Genomic DNA, 25,316 nt, shown 5'->3' with positions numbered 1-25,316 from the left:
GTGGTGGATGAGAATGGGGAGAAACTGGAATCCTCCTACATTGCTGGTGGTAATGTGAAATGGTACAGGCACTTTAGAGAAACAGTTTGGCAGTTTCTTAAAAAGTTAAATTTACCATTGGATTCAGCAATTCCATTCCTATATATACATCCAAGGAAATATAAGCATATACATACACAAAGACTTATATGTGAATGTTCATGGTAGTGTTATTTATAATAGGCAAAAATAGGAGACATCCAATTGTCTATCAACTGGTGAATGGATAAACACAATGTGGTGTATCCTTACAATGGAATATTAGTCAACAATTAAAAATAGATCATGGACACATGCTACACATGGATGAACATCAAAAATATTATATTAAGAAACCAGACACAAAAGACTACATATTGTTTTAATGCACTTATATGGAATTTTCAGGAAAGGCAAATCTATAGAAACAATGGTTGCCTGGGGCATAAGGGTCACAGTGTGGGCTGACTGAAAATGGGCACAAAGGAACTTTTTGTGCTGTTGAAAATGTTCTAAAACTGGGGACTTATGTGACACTAGAAATATGTGTGGTGATTAAACAACATACTCCTGAGTCAAAAAAGCAATTAAAAGGACAATTTAAAAAACACAAAAAAACTGTGAGACAAATAAAAATAAAACTACAACATAACAAAACTTACTGATGCAGCAAAAGCAGTCCTAAGAGGGAAGGTCATAGTAATAAATATCCACATTAAGAAAAAAAGAAAGAAAGAAAAATCTTAACCCAATTTTACACTTCAAGGAACTGGAAAAAGAAGAAACTAAGCCCAAAACTTGTAGAAGGAAGGAAATAATAATCAGAGTGGAAATAAATGAACTGAAAACTAAAAAGACAATAGAAAAGCTGAACAAAACTAAACTGGTTTGTTGAAAAGCAAAATAAAATTGACAAACCTTCAGTTAGACTAAGAAAAATCAGAGAAGACTCAAATAAAATCATAAATGAAAGAGGAGACAGTACAATTGATAACAGAAATACTAAGGATCATAAGAAATTACTATGAATAATGATACACCAATAAATTAGAAATCCTAAAATAAATGGATAAATTCTTAGAAACATACAACCCACCAAGACTGAATTATGAAGAAAAAGAAAATCTAAGCAGAACCAATTACAGGTAAGGAGATTAAATTAGTAATCAAAAACCTCTCAAGAAGGAAAAATCCAGGACCAGATGTCTTCACTGGTGAATTCTACCAAACTCTTCCAGAAAATACAAGAGGAGGGAACTCTTCCAAACTTAGTTCAAGAGGCCAGTGTTATGCTAATACCAAAACCAGACAAGGGCACTACAGGCCAATATCCCTGATAAATATATGTGTAAAAATTCTCAACAAAATATTAGTAAACAAAATTCAACAGTACATTGAAAGGATCACACACCATAATCTAGTGGAATTTATTCCTGGGGTGCAAAGTTAGTTCAACATTCACAAATCAATAAATGTGATACACCACATTAGCAAAATGAAGGATAAAAATCATATAATCATCTCAATAGATGCAGAAAAAGCATTTAACAAAATTTAACATCCTGTCATGATAAAAATTCTGAACAAATTGGGTAAAGAAGAAACACACCTCAACATAATAAAGTCCATAGGTAACAAGGCCACAGCTAACATCATCTTAATGGTGAAGGGCTGAAAGCTTTCTGTCTAAGATTGGAAATAAGACAAGGATGCTCACTCTTGCCACTTTTATTCAACATAGCACTGGAAGTCCTATCCAGAGTAATTAGGCAAGAAAAAGAAATAAAAAGTATCGACATCAGAAAGGAAGAATTAAAACTGTCTCTATTTGCAGATGACATGCTATTATATATAGAAACCCTAAGGACGCCACCAAAAAGCTGTTAGAAATAATAAACAAATTGAGTAAATTTGCACAATGCAAAAAAAAATCAATATACAAAAATCATGTGTTTATATATAGTAACAATAAACTTGAAAAGAAAAATTAAGAAAACAATCCCATTCATTATAACATCAAATAGAATAAGCTACTTAGGAATAAATTTAACCAAGGAGGTGAAAGAGCTATAAACGGAAAACTATAGGAATTGATGAAAGAAATTGAAGAAGACACAAATAAATGGAAATATAGTCCATGCTCATGGATTGGAAGAATTAATATTGTTATAATATCCATACTACCCAAAGCAATCTACAGATTCAATGCAATCCCTATCAAAATTCCAGTAGCATTTTTCACAGAAATACAAAAACAATCCTCAAATGTGTTTGGAACCACAAAAGTCACTGAATAGCCAAAGGACTCGTGAGGAAGAACAAAGCTGGAGGCATCACACTTCCTGATTTCAAGCTATATTACAAAGCTATATTAATTAAAACAGTATTGTGTTGACATAAAAAAAAAACAGGCACATAGATCAATGGGACAGGATAAAGAACCCAGAAATAAATCTATGTATATATGATAAATTTATTTTCAACAAAGGAGCCAAGGATATACAATAAGGAGAGGATAATTTCTTCAATAAATTGTATTGGGAAAACTGGATGTCCACATCCAAAAAAATGCAACTTAACCCCTTATCTCACACGTACACAAAAATCAACTCAAAATGGATTACAGACTTGAATGCAAGATCTGACACTGTAAAACTCTTATAAGAAAACATAGGGGGTAAGCTCCTTGATGTTGATCTTGGCAATGATTTTTTTGGGGGGGCGGGCAGATTTGACATCAAAAGCAAAAATAAACAAGTGGGACTACAGCAAACAAAAAAGCTCTATACAGCAAAAGAAACCATCAAGACAATGAGAAGGTGATCTATGGAATAGGAAAATTCTTTGTGAACTACATGCCTGGTAAGGGGTTAATATTCAATACATATGAAGAACCCATACAATTCAGTAGCAAAAAAATTAAAAACCCAAATAACCCAATTAAAAAATGGGGAAAGGACCTGAATAGACGTTTCTCCAAAGACATACAAATGGTCAACAGGTATATGAAAAGGTGTCCAACATCACTAATCATCAGGGAATGCAAATCAAAGCCACAATGAGATATCAACTCACACCCATTAGGATGTCTGTTATCGCAAAGACAAGAGAGGGGAGAGATCCAAGATGGCTGAGGAGATAAACACTGTGCCTGCTTCCTTCTGTGCACACATTAAAATTACAACGAAATTATAGAACAATCAACCTGGAGAACCATCTGAAGTTTGGCTGAACAGAAGTTTTATAACTAAGGATATAACAAAGAAGCCACATCAAGACTAGTAGGTGGGGCAGAGACTGGAAACGGGCTGGCCCCAAACCTCTGTGCAGCGGTCGAGAATCAAAAGCAATATCTCAGCCACAGAGGTTCCCCCTGGAGGAGCGAGGAACCCCAGCACTACACCAGGCTCCCCAGCCTGGAGTACAGGTGCTGGGAAGAGGAGCCCCCACAATATCTGGCTGTGAAAAACAGTGAAGATTCTGACCATCTGGGTGGGAACAGAAGGCTGTGGGAAACCCAGACGTCCTCTTAAACAGCCCACACACAGACTCTCTCACTCCCAGGTACTCACCCTGGGCTCTGGTGGAAGGATCGTGATTCAGGAGATGTTGGAGGTATACAGGGGGCAGACCGAGGTGTGTGGCTTTATGGTGAGGGCTGGAGGACAGTCACCATTTTCCCTTTGTTGGGTCATCCTCCCATGCAACCAGCAGGCAGATGCCATCTTTCCTGTGTTGAGCCCTCCCCCACCACAGGCAAATCTGAATCTGATTGGTCTGGTGAGCTCTGTTGCTCCACCCTGCTGACTCACTGGGACCCCATTCCACCCATCTCTCCCAATGCCGGAGGCACTTTCTCCTGAGCAGCAGTTCTGCCCAAATTGCACTCTAAAAAATATATTTTTAAAAAAACCCATTTTGGAGAACTATAATACTTTCCAGGGTAAAAGTTAAATTTACTGAATTATATAAAAAATTTTCAGAAAAGTAAGAGGCAATTTTTTTTTTCAATTACAGTTGACATACACTATTATATTAGTTTCATATATACAATGTAGTGATTAGACATTTATATAACTTATGGGGTGGTAACCCCAATAAATCTAGTACCCATCAGATAGCAAGAGGTAGTTTTAATATAAAATATTATATTTTATATAAAAAGAGACTTTAAAAATATGTTCTAGTAGAAAAAAAACACTGCGGCCTACAATCCGGAGACCTGTTGACTTGTCCCTACCAAACTGTTTTCCTCTCCATGTCTTTATCAGCAGAGGCTGAAGTAGCAGGAAGCTGACGAAGCCTAAGCTTCACAGCCCTTCCCAGGATCGGGAAGGGTCCATAGCGCTGTGCTCACAGGATCTTTGTAACACCAAGGTGCAAGGCCAGAGCTTTGCTATGATTTAACTGTGTTGTAGGCTGCCTGGTACTGGAAGTTAAGTAAGTATTAGACGAAAAACAAGGTTTGAAATGGATGGAGCCATTTCAAACCTTGGAAAGTAGTCTATGGGAAATATCTGATAAACAGATATGTAAAATTGTTAGCCGAGGATTCTGTTTTCATCAATATCTATCAAAATAAAGATTCTCTCCACAAACTTGATATACTTGATAATTACATATGCAATTACAAATGCAATTACAAATGTACAATGCTTGTTTGTTTGCTTATGAGAACCATACAAAATAGCATTTATCAGAATTCCTCTTTTTATGTAGGGTGCACACTTACAGCAGTGCTATAGGTAGTATACCTGTGTGTGAAAACACATTTGCTGATTTTGCATTTAAAGAAACAAATTTTGATCACCCATGATAGAGAAAAGACTGAATTATCTATCAACTCGCTATGTACAAAAAGAGATATTACAAAATCCTTATACTATGAGATGACTGTCAAAGAAATTATAGCCCGTCCCCCCCCCAAAAAAAATAGAAAGAAGTAAAATAGAGATATGTCAAGCAGTTAATAAAAATAGAATGTTATTCTTCTGGATTTTGTGCTATTTGTGAAGTTATAAAATTTGTACTTTGTGATTTCTGTTATTCTAAATAAATATTCCCATATGTACTGCCTAATTTTGTATTCTTTTTCTTCGTGGGGCCTCCAAATTGCATAATCGTTAGGTGTCATAAAACCTAGCTCTGCCCCTGCTCATTGTACAATGAAGGGGTTAAATTATATCACTTTTGAGAGGTTTTTATGGGCAAGGCTGAAAATGGGGCCTTTCACATCTCACGCCAAACTCATGCATATGGCCACTCCTGAGGCAGGGGAGGTCAGGAATTCCATCTGATCCTAGGAGAAGGAAGCAGCAGGTTGGTGAGTAGCTAGCCAGGCTTTGCCACTAGGCCTTTCTCTGGGATTGGCATGTGGATGTTGGGAGTGCTGAACTGGGGTCACGTCACCCTGGAGCTCCACCAGCACCACCTTTCTTGGCTGCAGAGGAGTGTGGCCACACTAGAAGACAAGTAAACCACTGCACAGAGGGAGGCAGAGCCAGGAGATGGAGAAAAGGGGAAGGGGAGGGCGAGGGAGTGGGAGAAAGGGAGAAAGAAGAAGAAAGAGGACGGGCTGAAGGGAAGAGGAGACAAAGGAGAGGGAAGAGGAAGGGGGGAGTGGGGGTGTGGAGAAGAAAGAGCACATTGCACTCTGTGAGCTACACAAGTGCACAGTTAAATTTGGAGCACCTTATTTAGAGAGTTAAGAATTTCAAGATGGTAACAGCATAGCTTAAACCAAGTATGGGGGCTTTCTGAGCATGGGGCCCTGTGAGACAGCACAGGTCACACTCCCGTGAAGCCTGCCCTGGGAGTCGCAAATGCCCTTCGGTGCTTCTGCCAGCTCTGTGTTTCCCTTACCAGCAACTAAAACAGATTTAATACAACAGCATTGCTCTAGACTCTTACTCAAAATGGGTAAACCCTCCAATTTTGGAAATTATAATAGATCTGCAGTGTGTTTATGAGTCCTGGCATGGAGCTCTGTATACAGTAGATGTCAATAGTACTGATTAAGTCAGTCTTGGCTGGAGCAGGGGTCAGAGCCAAGCTGAGGTCTGGAGGTTTCTTCTGGTTCTAGGATTCTAGGAATCTGCCTAGAGATGTACGCGTCTTGACAAGAAATAATGTCCCCTAAAAGTTTGTGTATACATTAGTTCTTTGTAAACTAAACCCTATTTTCAGTACTTACACTTTAAGGAATTTCATGGGGAACCGTTTTATCAGGCCAAGAACCATTCTTTTCAAAAATACAGATTCTCCAAAATCACTTTGCTTAACGTGAGGTACACACAAGCTGTCACCTAATCCCCTGCTCTCAGTTTCACGATAAATGCCTGCTCTACGGAGCAGAAGTCATCAAGGGCCCCAACCCTGCCCCACCTCTGCACACCACCCAGCCCTCACCTTCAGACAAAAATCAAGGAGATTTCACCAAAGGGTGAATCACACACCCATCCCTATCTCTGGACCCTGATGGAATTGATTGAATTATGAGGCACTCTGTGACTTCCCTTAGGGAAATGGTCCTGGTCATTGGCTTCTGTGTCACCTTCTGAATCCCAGAAAGAATTAATTTAGGCATTTACAACTATTGGAGGCAGTGGAATGGCTGAGTGGGGGGAAGGAGTGAACAGAAAACCATGTACATTTACATGACAGTACAGTAATGAGGATTTTTTAAGGCCATTCTGAGAGCACATAAAGATCTGCAACTCTGAGAAGCAGTGCAGCATGTGGAAAGAACTTTGGCTTCTCAGTCCAGCTGGGCCACTTGCTTGTAACCTGAGACAAAACATAATGCACCTCACCTCGTGGTCAAGATCCAATGAGATAATGTGGGTGAAAGCACTTTGTAAACTGTAAAGAACGATTCAAATGTTAATAAAGGAATTTCCTTGGTGGCAAAGCTCCGTCTGTCCATAGCAATATTGTTGCACTGGCTTATTTGGGTAAAAAGATGTATTTTCCTCGTCTCTTTTGCACTTTGGAGGAGCTCAGCCTAGTGGCTTTATTTCTTTTCTCCTAAGAAGAAGCTAACCTCAATAATATCCCCCTTGCCCTGTGTACTGGAGCCTGGACACTTAGTGAGAGCCAAGCAGAGCCCCACAACCCAGAGGAGTTACCAGAAGTAGCTTTTAAGCTGTTAGCCTCAGGGCTCAGCTCACAATGGAAAGAACAGCTTGTTTCTGAAATGGAATTCTCCAAGGCACCAAATCCTAGCTGGGAGGAGAGAATGAACTGGAGAACTTCCAAGTTTGACTGAAGGACTGGAAATGCTGCATTTGTTCCAGTTTGGGAATTTGTAAACTGGCATGCAAAACAATCAAATGTGCTAGAAAATGCTGTAATCTCTGTTGGCTTGTGGCTGCCTTTCTCAGTAATATAAAAACTTTTGGACATTTTCAGAAACTTGAAAAAAATCGTTTTATTTTTCCCTTGAAATGATAAAGTCACAAATTTTAGCCAATGTTTTTACTTTTAGATTAGCACCTTACTATAGTAGCTAATTTAAGGCAATATAATAATATTCACAAAAAGAAACAGTTGCCAATTTCCCATTTAACAAATGATGCAAGGTGTTAAATTAATTTAAAATGTCTAAAAATGATTTATCAATGAATAAATTTTGAAATAACACTGTGTTTTGTTGGGGAGCCATAAGAACAGTAAGACGCTGAAATTTCACTACGTGTTGAGTAATGGCGTCAAAAAAAGACAAACTTTTTTCACTCCACCTACTATTAGAATTCTTGAGATTTCTGCTGAGTTATTTTGATAAATTTTAGTGTTTTGTTTCTAAGTGGCAAGAAAAGAGAAGGTTTTAGGTGGCTATTTGCAAGCATGGCTCAGAAAATAAAACACATGGATGTGGAGAGTAATCAAATGAAAAGTCAGCTATATTGTCCATATCAATTTTTAACATTACTTCAAGGTATTAGAGACTCTTGGTTGCTGTTGAAGGATTTTAATCAAGTGAACATAACAAGGATCTGGATAGAGTGTCCTTAGGCGAATTTGCAGAATTGTTATCATTTATGTGCTGTCATTAACTTATTGCTTATTAACTCTAATGTTTCATAACCATTGTAAGTTTAAACACTTCATTGTGGAATTAACACTACATAACCAAGACTAAAACAGATTACAACTTTCTTGTCAATGTGTAGGGCTTGATTAGATCCTCATTAAAAGAAATAAACTGTTGAGAGTTTGAAAAGGGAGAGGTCCAAGATGGTGGAGTCGATAAACACTATGCCTGTGTTCATCCGTGAACACATTAAGATTACAATTAAATTATAGAACAGTTAATCTGAAGAACCATCTGAAGTCTAGCTGAACAGAAGTCCTGTATATATAAAAATATAAAGAAGAAGCCACATCGAGACTGGTAGGAGGGGTGGAGACACAGAATGGGTCCCACACCTGTGTGTGGTGGTTGAGAATCAGGAAGGCTATCTCGGTCACCTTGGTTCCCCCCGGAGGAACAAGGGACCCCAGCCCAGAGTACTGGTGCCGAGAAGGGGCGCCCCCACAACATCTGGCTAGGAAAAACAGTGGGGATGCTGACCATTTGGCTGGGCTGGAAGGCTGCAGGAAACGCAGATATCTGCTTAAACAGCCCACACAAAGACTCACTCGCTCGCAGACTCTTACCTTGGGCTCCAGCGGAGGGGCGGTGACTCAGGGGACCTCGGAAACATGAGGGAGGGGTGTTTGAGGGCAGACTGAGGTCTGTGGCTTTGAAGGGAGGGAGAACAGATGGTATTTTCCTGGTGAGGGTTCCACCTTCTGTGCAGCCAATTGCAGGCACCATCTTTTTTGTTGAGCCCGCCCCCTCCAGCCAAGTCTGAATCTGATTGGCCTGGTGAGCTCCACACCTCCATCCTGCTGATTCACTGGGACACAGCTCCACCCAATTTGCCCACGATTGGAGGCACTTTCTCTGTGAGCAACCGCCCCACCTGCAGTGTAAAACTATCAGAAAACTATCTTGGAAAACTATTGGAGTCCAGCAGGCAGTGACTGGCCTTGGTGTGCTCTGACACTTTTGCTGAGTCATTCCAGACTCAGCAATGGCACCAAACCAGAATTTACATTAACATGATGACCACAGTTATTCCCATTCTAATGACTCCCTGAGACCCTGCTTCACCCAACTCACATACTGCACAAGGTGTAATTAGTGGCTGACGCTTCAGAGAGCTGGTAGGTGGCAACAGGCCTCAGGGTGTCCTGGATTTTTGCGGAGCTACCCCAGACCCAGTACTGGTGGCAGCCGTCCTCAGTTCGCAGCTTGGCCTCACCCACATACCTCCAGGTCCAGCACAGGCAGTAAACAACTGTGGATCATTTTGTTGCTCTTACCAGATAGCCCCTGGCTGGTCACAGGCAGTGGCTGACTGGGCCTGCACCAGACCCTCCCCAAGAGGCCCTAGAACCAACATACTTGAAGGTTGGCCTCAGACCACAGCACACCACCACCCAATTAGCCCCACAAGCAACACACATAAAGGGTGGTCTCAACAGGCACCAGAGCCCATTGGGGCGAATCTCAGTGGGGTAAGCCTCCAGCAGAGCAGCCCATAAGCTGTGGATATGTCCACACACCACAGCCAGAGAGCCTAAGGGTCAGTCCCACCCACTGACAGGCCAAAAGCAGTCAAGGCTCAACTATAACAAGGGGGCACACACAACCCACAAATGACACTCCTGGAGCACCCAGCTCAGATGCTCAGGGAGACTGTGCCATAGGGCACCTACTACATAAGGCCACCCGGCAAGACTGGGAGACATAGCAGATCTACCTAGTACATAGAGACAAACACAGAGAGGCTGCCAAAATAAGGAAACAAAGAAATATATTCCAAATAAAAGAACAGAAGAAAACTCCAGAAAAAAACCTAAATAAAATGAAGGCAAGCAACCTCCTAGATACCTAAATAAAATGAAGGCAAGCAACCTCCTAGATACAGAGTTCAAAGCAATGGTTAAGGATGCTCAAGGAAATTAGTAAGAACTTCAACAAAGAGATAGCAAGCATAAAAAAGGACATAGAAACCATAAAAAAGAACAAGTCAAAAGTGAAGAATACGGGTCGGGCCGGTGGCTCACTTGGTTGGAGCGCCGTGCTCCTAACGCCGAAGACTGTCAGTTCGATTCTCATGGGCCAATGAGCTGCTCCCTCTACAGCTAAGATTGTGAACAACAGTTCTCCCTGGAGCTGGGCTGCTGTGAGCAGCGAGAGGTTGGTGTGAGCTGCTACGGGCTGCCGTGTGCTACTGTGTGATGCCATGAGTGGCCAGCAGCCATCGTGAGTGGCTGGCAGCCAGCGAGAGTTGCCATGAGCTGCTGTGAGCGGCCTTGAGCTGCTGTGAGCGGCCGACCGATGACCAGCAACCGACTGCCTCAGCCAGGGGAGCGCAAGGCTCATAATACCAGCATGGGCCGGGGAGCTGTGTCCTACACAACTAGACTGAGAAACAATGGCTTGAACCGGAGTGGGGGTGGGGGAGGCAGAAGAAAGGGGGGAAAAAGTGAAGAATGCAATAACTGAAATGAAGAATGCACTAGAAGGAATCACCAGCAGACTAGATGAAGCAGAGGATCGAATCAGTGATTCAGAAGACAAGGTAGTGTAAAACACCCAGTTGGAACAGCAAAAAGAAAAAGAAGATAGTTTAAGGGACCTGTGGGACAACATCAAGTGTAGCAACATTTGCATCACAGGGGTACCAAAAGGAGAAGAGAGAGAAAACAAGGGATTGAGAATCTATTTGAAGAAATAATGACTAAAAACTTTCCTAACCTGGTGAAAGAAATAGACATACAAGCCCAGGAAGTGCAGAGAGTCCCAAACAAGATGAACCCAAACAGGCCCACACATTATAATTAAAATGACAAAGGTTAAAAACAAAGGCATAGAGAGAATCCTAAAAGCTGCAAGAGAAAGCAGTTAGTTACCTACAAGGGAGCCTCCATAAAACTGTCAGCTGATTTCTCAACAGAAACTTTGCAGGCCAGAAGGGATTGACATAAAATAGTCAATGTGATGAAAAGCAAGGACCTACAACCAAGACTATTCTATCCTGCAAGGCTATCATTTAAAATCAAAGGAGAGATAGAGCTTCCCAAACAAGAAAAAGCTAAAGGAGTTTATCACCACCAAATCAGTATTATAGGAATGTTAGAGGGACTTCTTTAAGACAGAAAAAAAATAAAAATAAAAATTATGAATAATAAAATGGCACTATCTATATATCTATCAAGAATTACTTTTAATGTAAATGTATGAAATACTCCAGTCAAAAGACATTGGAGGGATGAATGGATAAGAAAACAAAATCCTTACATATTGTGCCTACAAGAGGCTCACTTCAGACTGAAAGACACGTACAGACAGAAAGTAAAGGGATAGAAAAAGATATTTCATGAAAATGGAAATGAAAAAAAACACACAAAAAAACTGGGGTAGCAATACTTACACCAAACAAAATAGACTTTAAAACAAAGGCTATAAGAAGAGACAATGAAAGAGCCAGTAATGCCACTCCAGGGTATTTATCCAAAGAAACCCAAATGCCACTTGGAGGGGATGTTGCATCCATGTTAATTATAGCATTGTTTACATTGGCTAAGATGTGGAAGCAGCCTGGGTGTCTGTCGATGGATGAATGGATATAGAATAGGTGATATATATATATATATATATATAATGGAATACTGTTTGGTCATGGAACAGAATGGGTTCGTGCCAGCTGCGGCAGCATGGATGGACCTGGAGGGTGTTGTGCTGAGTGGAGTATGTTAGACAGAGAGACAGATGCAATATGATTTGCTTATGTGTGGAATCTAAGAACAAAATTAACAAACAAAACAAACAAACTCATAGATACAGAAAACATTTTGATGGTTGCCAGATGGGAGGGGGTTTGAGAGTGTGGGTGAAAAAAGGGGAAGGGATTAAGAAGTACAAATTGGTGTTACAAAGTAGGTATGGGGATGTAGGTACAGCACAAGGAATATAGTCAATGATATTGTCATAACTATGTATGGTGTCAGATGGGTACTGGATTTGCTGGGGTGATAGATGGGAAACGGTTGGGGGCAAGGTGAAAAAGGTGAAAGGATTAAAAAGTACGAATCTGTAGTTAGAAAATAGTCATGGGGATGTAAAGTAAAGCATAGGGAATACAGTCAACGATAGGGTAATAACTATGTATAGTGACAGGTGAGTACTAGACTAGTCGGGGGGATCACTTCTTAAATTACATAAATGTCAAACCACTATGCTATAAACCTGAAATTGATATAAAATAATATTGAATGTCAATGGTAATTAATAAATTTAAAAGGGGGAAGGGGAATAAGAGGTCCAAATTTCCAGGTGTAAAACAAATAAGTCATGGGGATGTAATGTACAGCAAGGGGAATATAGTCAATAATATTGTGATGGTGTGGTAACGGTGTCAGATGGTTGCTGGGCTTACCATGGTGAGCACTTCTTTAGGTATAAAATGTTGACTAACTATGATGTACCCCCGAAACAAATATAATATTGTATGTTAGCTATATTTTTAATAAAAATCTTAAAAGAAAAAAATAAACTGCAAAAATCATTTGTTGGGAATAGATAAATTTGAATATGGACTGGGTGTTAGATGATATTAAGGAATTACTGTTAATTTTGTTGGGAATGATAGCATTGTATTGTAGTGACACAGGAAATTTTTCTTACTCCTTCGCAGTACATATTGAAGTATTCGGGGATTAAATGTCTTGATGTCTGGGATTTATTTCAAAATACACAAAAAATAGGTACAGCAAATATGGTAAATGTTAGTGATGGGAATATGGAGGCTCCTTACACTTTTCTCTGTACTTTTCTGTGTGTTTGAAAATGTTCATAACAAGTTAAAAAAAAAAAAAGCAAAAACAGAAAAAAACACAGTGAAATAAAATATAGTAATTGAGTGGTTCAACCCTCCCACTGGCTCCCTCTAGTGGCTAGTGGTGTTGAACAGCGCGCAAACTGTCCTGTGTCTTGAGCTTGCTCAACTCTCTCCCTTTCAACTGCCACTAGCTGCTATCCCACACTCATAAGAAGCCTCTCAAAGTGGTTTGTTCTCTTATAGAGCCGTTACTGAGTTTTTAAACTAGAAATTGAGACAGCCATCATTACTCCCTTTAACGACCTGAATCCAGAGGAGCAACTTCTCACAGACCTCAGTCGGGGGATTCACTGCAGTAGGACAAACAGCATCCGAGGCTGGTGGGTTCTGTCTGTCTTGACTGAGGTGGGCAGGGAAGGTTTCCATGGGCAGCCAGTTACTTTAGAAAGAGCATGCCGTTGAGAGCCTTGGTTCTTCCTTTTTGGAAGGGAGAATAGGTACGTGCAGGGTGGTGGGGAAGAAGGAAAACAGTAGACATTCTCTTCACTGACCTCCTCTGACCCCGCCCCCACCAGATTGACGCTGACGCTCCATTCTCTCAAAATACGTGCCCCACGTCCAGGGCACCCAGAAAGCTTACGGCCAGCAGATCCTTTTCTGACTCTCCCCCAATACTTCTGCCCCTGTCAACTGAGTTGTCTGCTTACCAAGGGTCTCTTCTGTTTTTTCCAAAACTTGTTTATACCAGTTGTTCTTATAGTTATGTTTAAAGTACACACAAGCAAATAAAACAAGCGTAGAACGCCCATCAGACAACCCACATGTCACAAAAAATAGTGAACACAGCTCAAAAGTTTGGCAATTGAATGAACTATTTAATGTCTTAACATAAAATATGAAAGATGTTTACGGTATATATTTTTATTGAAGTGATTCTCAACTTTTACCAATTATGTGAATGAGCCAATCAACTCTATCTTTACGGTGTTGGATGAGAAGTTTTCCAGCATCCTGTGATTGTCTCTCTAGATTTGTGTGAAAATAACCTAAAATCGGATCATTAAAAAATGTTTTCCATTGCGCTTGGTCAGGGAATATATGGATTTTCCCTGCTGACTTATCTCCTCCTGGCATTTTATTTACAGGCCACCTGGCCTTCCATAGGTGATCTGTACATTGGAGAATCTACATGCCCATCACCAAGATCTGACTGTGTAAGAAACAGAAGGACAGTGAGCCTGTAGGGAGGTTCTTCTAGAACATTTCACTCAGGTGCCTCAGTATCAGTTAGGGGTTTGGGCACCACTTTCCATGGGAACAGCCAGAGAGCAGGCGTGACCAGATTCAGAAGCGATCCTGGAATCAGAGACCTGGGCTCTCCAGAGCAGCAAGTCAGAAGGTCTTGAAACTTAGCCTCTGGAAGGAGCTGCTGGGTACTGGTCCCCTCCCAGGTGATGACATTGGGCTGGGATGACGGCAACCTTCCTCTGCCCCCAGCGACCTTTCTAGAAGTGAAGCTTAGACCCCCATGCCAGTGCCAACATAAGAGATGGGTCAGACCACAGGCAGGTGTAAGCATAGCCCTTGGACCTGTCCCATCATAGCCCAGGACTCAAGGACTCAGGGGCAGAGACTATGTATACAGGAGCAATCTCACTGTCCATGGGAATCTGGGCACAGCTTAGGTGGAAGAACCCTGGCTCTCTCTGAGCCTCCGTTTCCTCGTTCACTAGTCAGGAAAGTGGGACCCAGTGGTCTCTGTGGTCCCTTCCAGCTCTGCTGGCCCATGAAGCTGTGACCCACCTGCAGTGGTAAAACCAGCCAGTCACCAGCAGAGAATGGACACCACCCAACAAGTCGCTCATCTTTACCCAGGGAGATGGGGTAAATGGGATGACACTGAAGTTAGGGTGACAACTCAGGTCTTGGCAAAAAGGCAGGGCAATGATTCCCCCTCCAAACAGAAACAGAAGACAGGGATGGGGCTGTCGTCTGTCTGCCAACACCCTGAATCTGTGAGCAGGAAGGGGCTGCTCCTACTCGCTGGCGCAGGGGAGGCAGAGCCCCCACTCCTGCAGCTCCAAGCCCTGACTCTGGGCCTTGTAGCCAGTGGGAGAGGGTGGGCAGGGAGCGGTCGCTCCATCTTACAGGAGCATCTTGGGATGTGGCCGCTTCGGCCCCCTCCTCAGGGACACGTGGGGAGGTTCCAGGACCCTGGACGTCACGGGCCTCTCATGCCCTCCCACAGGTGGCTCAGGTGAGGGCGGGTCAGTCCTCTTTGAGCGCCTGGAACTCTGGCATGCTCCAGGTCCGCGTCCGCGGCTGCGTGTCCCGCTCCACATCCTCAGAGATGGTCCGGATGTCGCTGGCGAAGGGGGATATGCGTGCGCGGGTCTTGAAGGTGGCCAGTGCCAGGCTGCCGCGGGGCCGCAGGCTCCATTGCCTCGTCAGCCTGTGGGCCTCCTCCTCCTGCTTCATCTTCTCCAGCACTTCCTGCAGCACCGAGCGGAACAGCCGGGACACCTCCCGTACCTCGGGTTCCTGCTCAGCCATCAGCTGCCGGAATCTGGGAGCAGAAGGTCAGAGAGCACGGTGGGGCGGTCACCTAGATGTAGCATGTGACACACCCCAGAGGCTGGTTGTGTGCCCACACTCTGGTCCATTCCCATCTCCTCCACCTATTGCTTGCGTTCAAATACCAGCCCTGCCACTTCTGCCCTCAATGAGCCTCAGCTTCCTCACCTATAAACTGGGGTCATAGCCACCTTTTTGTGAGGTTTAATGAGCTAACATATGCAAAGATCCTTCCTGGCACTTGCCTCAGGTTATCTATGCCCGTTTAGTAAGGGGAGCCCACTGCTATCACCTCCTACTGAGTGAGGCTTTCTGCAATCCTTTCCCACCTTTCACCCACTGGCTAGAGTGGTCTCTCTGAAATGTATATCTGATTAGATCACTGCCCTGAGATATTCCTTGCATGGCTCCTGCCATCTCCTGGGGGAGGGTGAGCTACTTGGCCATTTACCAGGTCCCCTGCTACTTCCACAGTCTGTGCTCCAGCCAGGAAGAATCACCTGTGGTCCCCAGAGCTCTCTGCAGGGTTTCCCCGCCTGGTTCCTCTGCCTAAATTGTCTTTGCCAGAGCTCAGAAATGAGCGATAGTTAGCAAGTCCATTTACTGAATGGGTTCTTCCACCATATGGAAAAGCAGGACCTTCTCAAACTTTTCAGCAATGACATGAGGCCGAAAATGCGGCGGGACAATCATATGTGTGTCCCCAGCCTCCCTGTCGTTTATGAAATGTGGTTTGCCAGCTTAAATTCTCTCATCAACACCACACACACACACACACACACACACACACACACACACTCACCCCTGTCCCTGTCTTCAGGATTCTTCTGGAACTAGATACATTTGGGGGCGGTGGGGGGAGGTCTTCCACAGAACAGAATAATAAAAATGGGGGAGGGTAAGATTCTCAGCCTGGAGGAAGAAAGGGGTGGGGACATAAAGAGACTGCAAAATTCCAAGGCACATGGATAAGACTAGAGAAGGAGAAAGGGGAATTTAAGGGGCATCTCGAAGAAAAAGGTGTATATTGCTTAAAGAGATGGGTGAGGAAAGATTTGGGGAGACTAAGGGGGATTTTAAGATGTTTTATGGTGCATCTGTATTTCTTTACTAGTATTTGAGAAATGCAGATAAAGGACTTAAGTTACCTTTGAAATTATTTCTGGTTGTTGGACTACCCTTCTTTGACTTCCACATGAATTCAGCTGAGACTGTGGGTCACAGCTTTATTAAGGTTATATTTATATTCAGGAACATTTTGTACCCAAGCTCTTAATGTTTGGTGCCCCAGGGCTCTGAACCCTACACACACACACACACACACACACACACACACACACACACACCTGGGGCAAGTTATTCTGACATCAGATAATTGTTATCTGGGAAAACGCTCTAAGACGGTAGTATGGAAGATGACCTGAGCTCTAAGACGGTAGTATGGAAGATGACCTGAGCTCTAAGACGGTAGTATGGAAGATGACCTGAGCTCTAAGACGGTAGTATGGAAGATGACCTGAGCTCTAAGACGGTAGTATGGAAGATGACCTGACCAAAGAGAAGGAGTTAGCTACATTAAAATCCAGGAGAATAACAATCCAGACAGAAAGCTCAAAGGCCTGGGGTTCTCTCCTATCAAAGCTCATGTGCTTGCAGGAGCCGCTCCCTTCCTCCCTCTGGGCCCCTAGCCTGATCTGGTGTTTCATGGCCTCTTTCAGATTCCTCCTCCGGCCTTGTTCCTTCTGACAGATAACTGGGTCATCCAGAACCCCTGGCTCTAGTCCTGGTAACCTCAGGTCCTGCCGCTGCAGCCATCAACAGCTAGCCCTGTGCAGGGGTTACCTGAGGATGGCGGGCCCACAGTAGGATGGGTGGATCTTGGCACAGATGTCCTCCAGCTGCAGCCGCTCACCAGGGCTGAGGTCGTAGGTGGGCTGGGACGTGCGGGCCAGCCAGCTGTAGTCCACTCCAGTGCAGATCTTCCTGACCGCATTGCTGCGCTCCCGCTGCTGCCTCTCGGCCTCTCGCATCTGCCCTGCCAGTTCCATCATGAGCGTCTCCAGCACCATCTCAGCTGGGCTCTGGGATGACAGCCGTGGCGGGGCCTCGGTCCACCGGAGCCACGGGATGAGGGACATGGCCCCCCCAGGACCTCCTGAGACAGGACGGAGTGCGTGTGTCTTCCTTGGGCCCTTCTGTCAGGATGGAGAGAACAAAGGGAAGGGAGGGGAGCTGGGACCCCAGTGAGAAGGCCTGCTCTGTCCTCACAGCTGGGTGGCCTCAAATAAGTCGCTCAACCTCTTTGTGCAATCATTTCTAATACAATAAGGCAAGATAGGGCTGTTGTAAGAACCAGTTGTGAATAAACTTGGGATGCACCACATAAAAGTAAGATACTCTCATGGTTGTAACAATCCCTAATGCATCTAAATGATTGAGAGAAAGTTCCTCCTGGAGCCCTGCTAACTCCAAACAAAGTAGGAAGCTGATTGTTTATGGCTGAGTACAATCTTATCCCTATGACTTAAGGGGAAAACAACACACACACACACACACACACACACACACACACACTACAGACGCCTACATCCTATGTCAACTTCACAGGAAAATACACTAAGCTTCTAAATGCCCCCAGCCTATTGCTGAAGGAAGCTTAGAACTATATGGGGTTGACATCATCCTGCAAAAGACACAACTTACCCACCATTCATTCATTCATCCAGAAGCATTAATCAAGCACTGGGTACACACCTGTGGAGGAACACAAATGGGAAAGCACACCAGGGACCCTGCCCAATAGACACAGGATATGATAAGTAAAAACCATAACATCGGTGGAAAGAGGTAAACACGACTGGAGGAGCGGAGAGTCTGTATTGACGGGGAAAGGAAGGAGCGACTCTAGATGACGAACGGGGTCACAGAAGGCTTTGTGGAGGAGAGCAGGCTGAAGGGTGGGTGAGTGCAGGCCTCAGACACATGGACTGATGGAGAGGTACCAGGTGGAAGACCCAGATGTGGTACAAGGGGAGACATGAGCAAGGAGCATCAGGTAGGAGAGCGAAGACCTAACTCATCAGCCTATTACCACAGGGTTCTGCTCAACACAGGTTTGGTGAATGACAGACTGAGGGACTAGAAAGGATGAATGGGTGAATGAGCTGCCATCTCAGCACGCCGGCTCCCTGTCAGAAGTGGGTTTGTGCCTCTGACAATAGTGACAGCCAGCACCATTCCTGGGCTAAAACTTGAAGTGGGTCTTTGAGGTGTCCCACCTCCCCTTTCTGTGCCTCTTCCCTCCAGGGAACTCCCCCTTCCAGGCACCAATGGCACCGTCCTGCCTAGACTCCCAGGTGCAGTGAAAACAGATTCAGTGAACTCCGTCTCAACAACATGGCATGACACGTGTCACCTCCTGAGGACATCCACATTTTTAGGCAGCCGTCCCATCACCCTGCGTCCACAGCGCTTAGCCCAGAGAAATGAATTGTTAGGGCTGGAGAATCAGACATAAATGGGAAAATTATTATGGGCTAGCAGTAACCTTCTGGAATGGCACAAATGGAAATGTCTACTTACCCATGGAGACTTGAACAACCAATTCCCTCATGGCGGCGTGGATTGAGCCAACTCCTGGCCCTCAGCCTGTCCCTTTCTGTCCGCACACCATGAAGGGCCTTGCAAACATGCATGGGGACACCCAGCCTTCGTGTCCAGGCCCCTCCACACCCTTACCAACAGTCACCTCTTTGCCCCCTCAGACCTAGGGTTGTCTGCACTGGTGATATCGTTCACCCCTGGGAGACTGGGACTAAAGAGGAGGCCTGCTCAGGCTCTGGAAGTGGGCAGGTGACTGTCTGGGCAGGGAGTTCTGGATCTCAGTACCTGAGGCCTGATTTAGAGGGGAAGTGACGTCAGAACAGACTTGTCTCCTTAATCCCCCAGACTCCTCACCACAGGTGGAGCTCGGCCACACGAAAGCCAGAGAGCAGCCTGGGGCCAGGGCCCTCTTCCCGGGGTTTACGGCTTGTACCCCTGACCTGAGCTGGCATCTAGAAACAGGTGCTTAGCCCATGTCAGATGGCACAGGCTGAGTGGGGTGATTCCACCAGAGTCCTGGGGTTAGTGGATTCTTAGCTTCTCTGGCCCAGGGAGTGGGGTCTCTCAGGGGTAAGGGCATGTTATGAATTTTCCTCCCCCAACTCCCCACTCTCCCCACCTCCAACCCTCACTAGAGATTGACAGAGGCTTTGACAGAGACAACGTTTATGCCAAGCTATTTCTGTCCCTGGTGCCAGCTGTTCTCCCAGGAGGCTCTGCAGCAGGTCTGATTAAGTTCTTAGGGCAAAGGAGGGAGGGAGAGATAGAGCGAGAGAGAGCAGGGCAGTGAGGAAAGCTAGCCAGATAGAGGCCAGAGGTGGTTGGCTTATCCCAGGGCCTTCCCAGGGCCTGACCCAGCGGAAATCCAATGTGAGTCTGTGTTGTGACCAAGTGTCTGGGGAAGAAGCTGATGGCAGGTGTGGTCTGATAAAGACACCCAGAGGGTTCATCAGAACAGCAAGGGTGGCCTTCGCTGGGTGCTCTGCACAATTAGGATTCTGCTCTCCCTTGTTCTGGATTAAACCTTGTGGCAGAGCCAAACGCCCCCGTGTAAGCGGCAAGGCCCCTCACACTCCTGCTCCCTGCTTGGCCATGGCAGCACACACCATGGACTCTGGAACTTTCCCGTGAGGAATAATGCCCGTTTCCCTTTCTGTCAACAACCCCTACAATCTGCCTCCAATGCACGAACACTAATTGACTGAATACGTGTTGTTGTTGTTTTTAAATTAGGACATTTGAGGAAATTTGAAAATGAGCTGAAGGTTAAGTAATGAGTGTTGATTTTCTTAGGTATGAAAATGGTTATAGGGGAACGTTGACAAGTAGCCCAATCTTAGAAAGCAATGCTGACGTGTTCCTAGCAGAAGTGTCATAATGCCTTCAATACCTTACATTCAAATAGTTCAGAAAATGTTATACACACACACACACACACACACACACACACACACACACACAGGGCAAATATGGCAAAATATTAAAATCGTTTTGTCTAGGGGGAATTTATGGGTGTTTATTGCACTATCATTCGAATTTTTCTTCATGGTTTGAGCATATTCATAATTTCAAAGTTAGAAAATATCTAGCTCAAAACTCACTTTTTGCAGGAAGCCTTCTCAATTCACTCTCTCTGTTGGGCTTGATTTATTCTTCAGCACCCCGGCCCACAGTTTATATTAGACCCAGTTATAGTGCCGTGGCATTTTTCACAGATGGGCGTGGGTGTCGGAACAATCAGTGGCCTGCGGGTGGGCAGGTCTGGGGTGTGGAGACTAAAGCCCAGGCCTGAATTCTGACCCACTCATGACAGCAAACACAGGTGGGAGTGTGCGGTGTACCTGTCACTGTTTGGTGCTGAGGCTCCGTTCAGGACCCTACATTCAGGAGAGGGACTGGAACGAGTCATGATACTGCTGAGGGGCACGCCCAGCGGTGCAGTGCCCTGTCTGGAAGGGCACACCTGTGAAGTGGCAGCACAACACGATGAAGCGTATACCCACTCTGCCTTTGGTTGATTGCCAGCTCCCATGAGGCCGGTGCATGTTGGGGGAGCTCAGGCTTTAGCAGAGAAAAACTGCGTGCAATATCTACACCCTTCCCCTCCCTGCCATAGCTGCCGGTGTCCAAGTTACCCTCATTGCTCCAAGCCTCAGTTTCCCCATCTGTAAGATGGGCTAATAAGGGTACCTACTCCAGGTAACTGTGAAGATCAAATAAGGTAACGTTCGTATAAGTGCAAAGGAACTCACAAGAAGTTGTTTCACCTAGGTCTGTGACTGTCGGTCCCTCGGTACAGGGATTCTTGCCCTGAAGCCCACAGGGAGAATTCAGAGGTTTATGAACTCAGATTGGTAAAAACAAATCTTCATTTCCACCAATTTTAACTGAGATGTAGTGCTTCCGTCAGTTATGAATGCGGGCCCCAGACCACAGCAGTACCAGTCATGCCTGTGACTTTATCTGCAGTAGAGATCACAGAGATTTTCATAACACTGTAACAATGTTATTCTTGAAATATCATTTAAGCTCATCACTATTATGAAATCACGGCATTTGTTAGAACTGCCACGAGATTTCATTATTTTACATGTTCATAGGGAGACACATATATTAACTACCGTGTTTCCCTGAAAATAAGACCTACCTCGAAAATAAGCCCCAGTGAATCATCAGCCAGACAGATGCATTTAGTATGTTATGATAATGTTCCAGAAGAAGATGACATGACTGTATTTGAATAAATGTAGGTTGTTGTACATGAAAAAATAAGACAGCCCCTGAAATATACGTCCTAATGTGTCTTTTGGAGCAAAAATTAATATAAGACCCGGTCTTATTTTCGGGGAAATACAGTATATCTCAAATTGTTTTTAAAAACACGTCAAAACCTGCATTTCAATACAACTGGTTTCTTTCGTAACCCTATGAACTTAATTTCATGCACTTAGAAACATCTTGCTGAAAACGTGTCCACAGGCTTCCACAGGGGGCCATGGCACAAAAAGTAAAGGATCCCGGTTTGGTACAACCTTGACCCCAATCCTGTTCCTGGCCTTGCCCCAACCCTGGCTTCTAGGGAGGCCTCCCCTCACCTCCTGACCCCATGAAGGGAAAGCTCAGGGGCAGAGCCTCAGTTCACCCAGCACCAATAGGAAGGCTCTCACTTGTTCTGTCTCTGCCCTTTGGCGTCACTCCCCTGAGCACTTTCTCCTTCATTCTCTGCTCTTCCTCCTCCACCTTCCTCTCCCCTTCATTACTCCTCCCACCCCCACTCTCTGAGCCTTCCCTTCAGCCTATTTTTGAACATCCCTGAGGATGACATCTTTTCTGGGGCTCCCTGGGAAAAGCTACCACCAGCTGTGGCTCATTAGATACTTGAATATGCTAGAAACATCACCTCCATGCCGCCAGGGCAAGGGGAGTCTGGTTCTGGGCAGCGAGCAGTGGGAAGGGGACCAGGAGAATCTCAGTGTGGGTTGTGTACCCTTGGAGTAGGAAGCAGGACTCTGACTGCCCCTCAGAAGGCATGAGAGGTTTGCCTGACTCTAGCGATAAAGGCCACCAGCCCCTGCCAACCAGGAAGGACAGCTCAGTCTCTGCCAGGAAGCTGTTTTCTTGGTACCAAGACAGGGAGCCCCACCCAGATGCCACCTCTGAGCTGGGCTCTAACAGCTGAGCTGGGCTGCTGCAGGCCAGGCTGAGAGGCAACATGCTTGTTTCCAGGGACCCGTGGGCACCCACTGTCTCCCTGAGCAGGCAGGCTGGCTTTGCTGAAGCTGCTTCCCGAGTCTGGGCAGAGGTCTTGGAGCAGGTACGGAGAGCAGGTACGGAGGTGCTGCGCTCTCTAACTGACCTTCCTCCAGCCCTGTGTTTGCCAAGGTCCAAGGCCAGCTTCACAGACTGCAAATGGACCTTAGTTTTCTTCGGCATCATAGAGGAATAACAGTAATCCACCAAGCCCGGTGTGACTCAGCCTGACCTGTGGGCCCCTGCCCACCTGATTAACATCTGCTCATCTTTTAGGACCCCCCTCAAGCATCAGCAACTCTTTGCACCCTGCCCCACACGACCCCCCACTGAGGTAGGACAGGGTGCCGGCCAGTACCTGCCAGATGCCATCACGACATCTGTAAGAAACACGTTTCTCACTCTTTTTTTATCGCTTTTCTCTCTCTCCACTTGGCTACGATCTCTGTGAAGGCAAGAGCTGAATTTGCTGACTCTGCTGACAGGCAGCAGGCACTTGATAGGTGGTTCATGAATGAATGAATGGCAGTCAGTTTTCCTCATTCTGAGGCAGAGGTTCAATCAGAAGGGAGCGAGTACTCGGGTCCAACTGGCCATAGCTGGATGGGGTTAATCGCCAGCAAACTCTGGCCTGGTCCCGCAGTTGCCCCTTGGACTTTTCCTTCCCGATCCTGGTCCTCTTCCTGGCCCAGCCCACGCCTCTCTCTCCAGGCCTGCTCTCCTGGGCGTGTTACCGGGGACTCACAGAAAGCTCTGTGGCTGGAACCCTGAGACCCACACATCACCCACGTGTCCTGCTCACTGCTGTGTCCCGAGAGGCTGATTCTGCACCTCGGGCTTAGTAGGTGCTCAAGTTACAGCTCTCAAATTGATGAGAGAATGTCTGATGTGGGATTCACCTCTCTTCTCCTGCTTGGGTCCTCCCCCTAAAAGCAGAAGAGAAAATGCTGGGGCTGGGTCCTCCCAAACAGACGTGCTGGTTCCAGAGCAGACAATAGCTATGGCTTCCCATGGGTTTATAAAGCAAGGACACGCCACAGTTCGAGGATACCATAGAGGCCACCGACTCCTGTGGAACAGCTGAGGACTGACAGGGCCTCCCTGTGGCCATCTGACCCTGGACTCAGACAGCTCAATAGGCTGTGCTCAGCCTGCCACAGCCCGGAAGCTGCCTCTCCCAGCTCCAGGCTGACCGGCCTCAGCTCTCATTTCTTAAGGCTCAGCTGCTGTCCAGGTGTGGAAGCCACTGTCTCCTGAGGAGACGCCCCTCTTACCTGGCTCTCTGAGGTCTGCCTCCACTGAGGTGAAAGGTCCAACAGGGGTCCAGCTTTCTGCTTCCCAGTCTGGGCGAAGAGTGTCTGGATCTTTTCAAGGAAAAGCAAAAAGTTTGGAAGCCATGCATAAGAGGGCAGGGCAGAGAGAAGATTACATCCTAAGCGTGTCCCTCCTCTTTCTCTTCTGCTTCTGGCTGTGGCCTCATACTTTCCCCTCTCGTTCTGTCTCTGAGAAGTTGTGCCGAAGAGAAAACAATACTGACCAGTGGAGGGATCCAGCCTGGGGTGTGAGTGTGTGTGTGTGTGTGTGTGTGTGTGTGTGTGTGTGTCCCAGGAGGCTGGAACCATGGCTCCTCTGCAGAATGGGAGGCAGGCCAGCTCCTGATCTGTGGTTGCCTGGAAACCACCTAAGCCTCTTTTACCTCGCGCTGTATTATCTCTAGAGGGAGCCCTCTGACATGACGCAGACACCTGAGAAAACCCCGTGGGGGAGAGAGGCCTGCCTCCGATGGATGGCTTTCTCAGCCGCTTCCTCCCTCCCCGAGCTAAGGTGAGGGTGGCACAAACGGGAAGCAAGACCCCTCACTGCACCCTCTGCAGAGTCCTAGGTGGACCTGCTGTGGGCAGATGTTTCCAGCTACTTGCTGGGTGGTTCCTGGCTGGAGGTCTCCTCTTCCCACCTCCTCCCTCCACCAGGAGAGGGGCGATTCTGGGTGCCGAGGGCAGTGGCCTGAAAAGATGTGTCTTTACCTTAGTCTCACGCACCCTTACCTGTCCTCCTCTTTGCTAATCAAAATTCTCTCCTTCCCTCAAGGCAAACTCAAGTACAGAAAGTTATTCTGACTTTCTGGAGGAGGGGTGAGCCTGAGGAAGTAATCCAGGGAGAAGAGGGACCGTGAACTGTGGTTACTGACTTTGAGGTACTTGAGGTGACACACAGGGGCTGGCAGGGGCCTCCTGTTGCTGTCTGGCATCCCACAGTCACAACTGGGCCTTCTGTCTGTCTCTGTGCTCTGGACACACTGTTATTTGCAGACTATTCTGGCTACGGCCACGTGAGGGCCAGCTTGCACCTAACAGACATTTGGTGGCACTGAAACGGATATATGCTGCCCTGTGAGGGGCCTGGGGGAACTGTAATGGGCCCTAAGCCGCAGTATAATAGATCTCAGGTGATGCTATACCAGGTACCAGGTGATGGAGT

The 25,316-nt window shown here is 45.7% G+C and overlaps 1 protein-coding gene across 1 annotated transcript; it reads right to left on the bottom strand.

The window, feature by feature from the left end:
- Window positions 1–13,663: 13,663 nt before the first annotated feature.
- On the bottom strand, window positions 13,664–24,241 carry RD3 (RD3 regulator of GUCY2D). The gene is made up of 3 exons (XM_019738025.2): window positions 24,113–24,241; window positions 17,328–17,680; window positions 13,664–15,477 (listed from the first exon to the last, which is right to left on the bottom strand). The coding sequence occupies exons 2-3, from the start codon at window positions 17,621–17,623 to the stop codon at window positions 15,180–15,182; spliced, it is 594 nt and encodes a 197-aa protein (XP_019593584.2). The 5' UTR covers window positions 17,624–17,680; window positions 24,113–24,241; the 3' UTR covers window positions 13,664–15,179.
- Window positions 24,242–25,316: the final 1,075 nt, after the last annotated feature.

This window comes from Rhinolophus sinicus, linkage group LG17, assembly GCF_036562045.2.
Source record: "Rhinolophus sinicus isolate RSC01 linkage group LG17, ASM3656204v1, whole genome shotgun sequence".
Lineage (NCBI taxonomy): Eukaryota > Metazoa > Chordata > Mammalia > Chiroptera > Rhinolophidae > Rhinolophus > Rhinolophus sinicus.
The sequence above is the reverse complement of the archived record's forward strand: the minus strand, read 5'-3'. Positions and strand labels throughout refer to the sequence as shown.

What these genes read in the sequence shown, in the direction of transcription:
- RD3 (XM_019738025.2), bottom strand. Translation starts at nt 17,623, where the DNA reads ATGTCCCTCATCCCGTGGCTCCGGTGGACCGAGGCCCCGCCACGGCTG. An exon ending in TGTGGGCCCGCCATCCTCAG is followed by an intron (nt 15,478 to 17,327) that starts GTAACCCCTGCA and finishes TTCTGCTCCCAG; the next exon opens with ATTCCGGCAGCTGATGGCTG.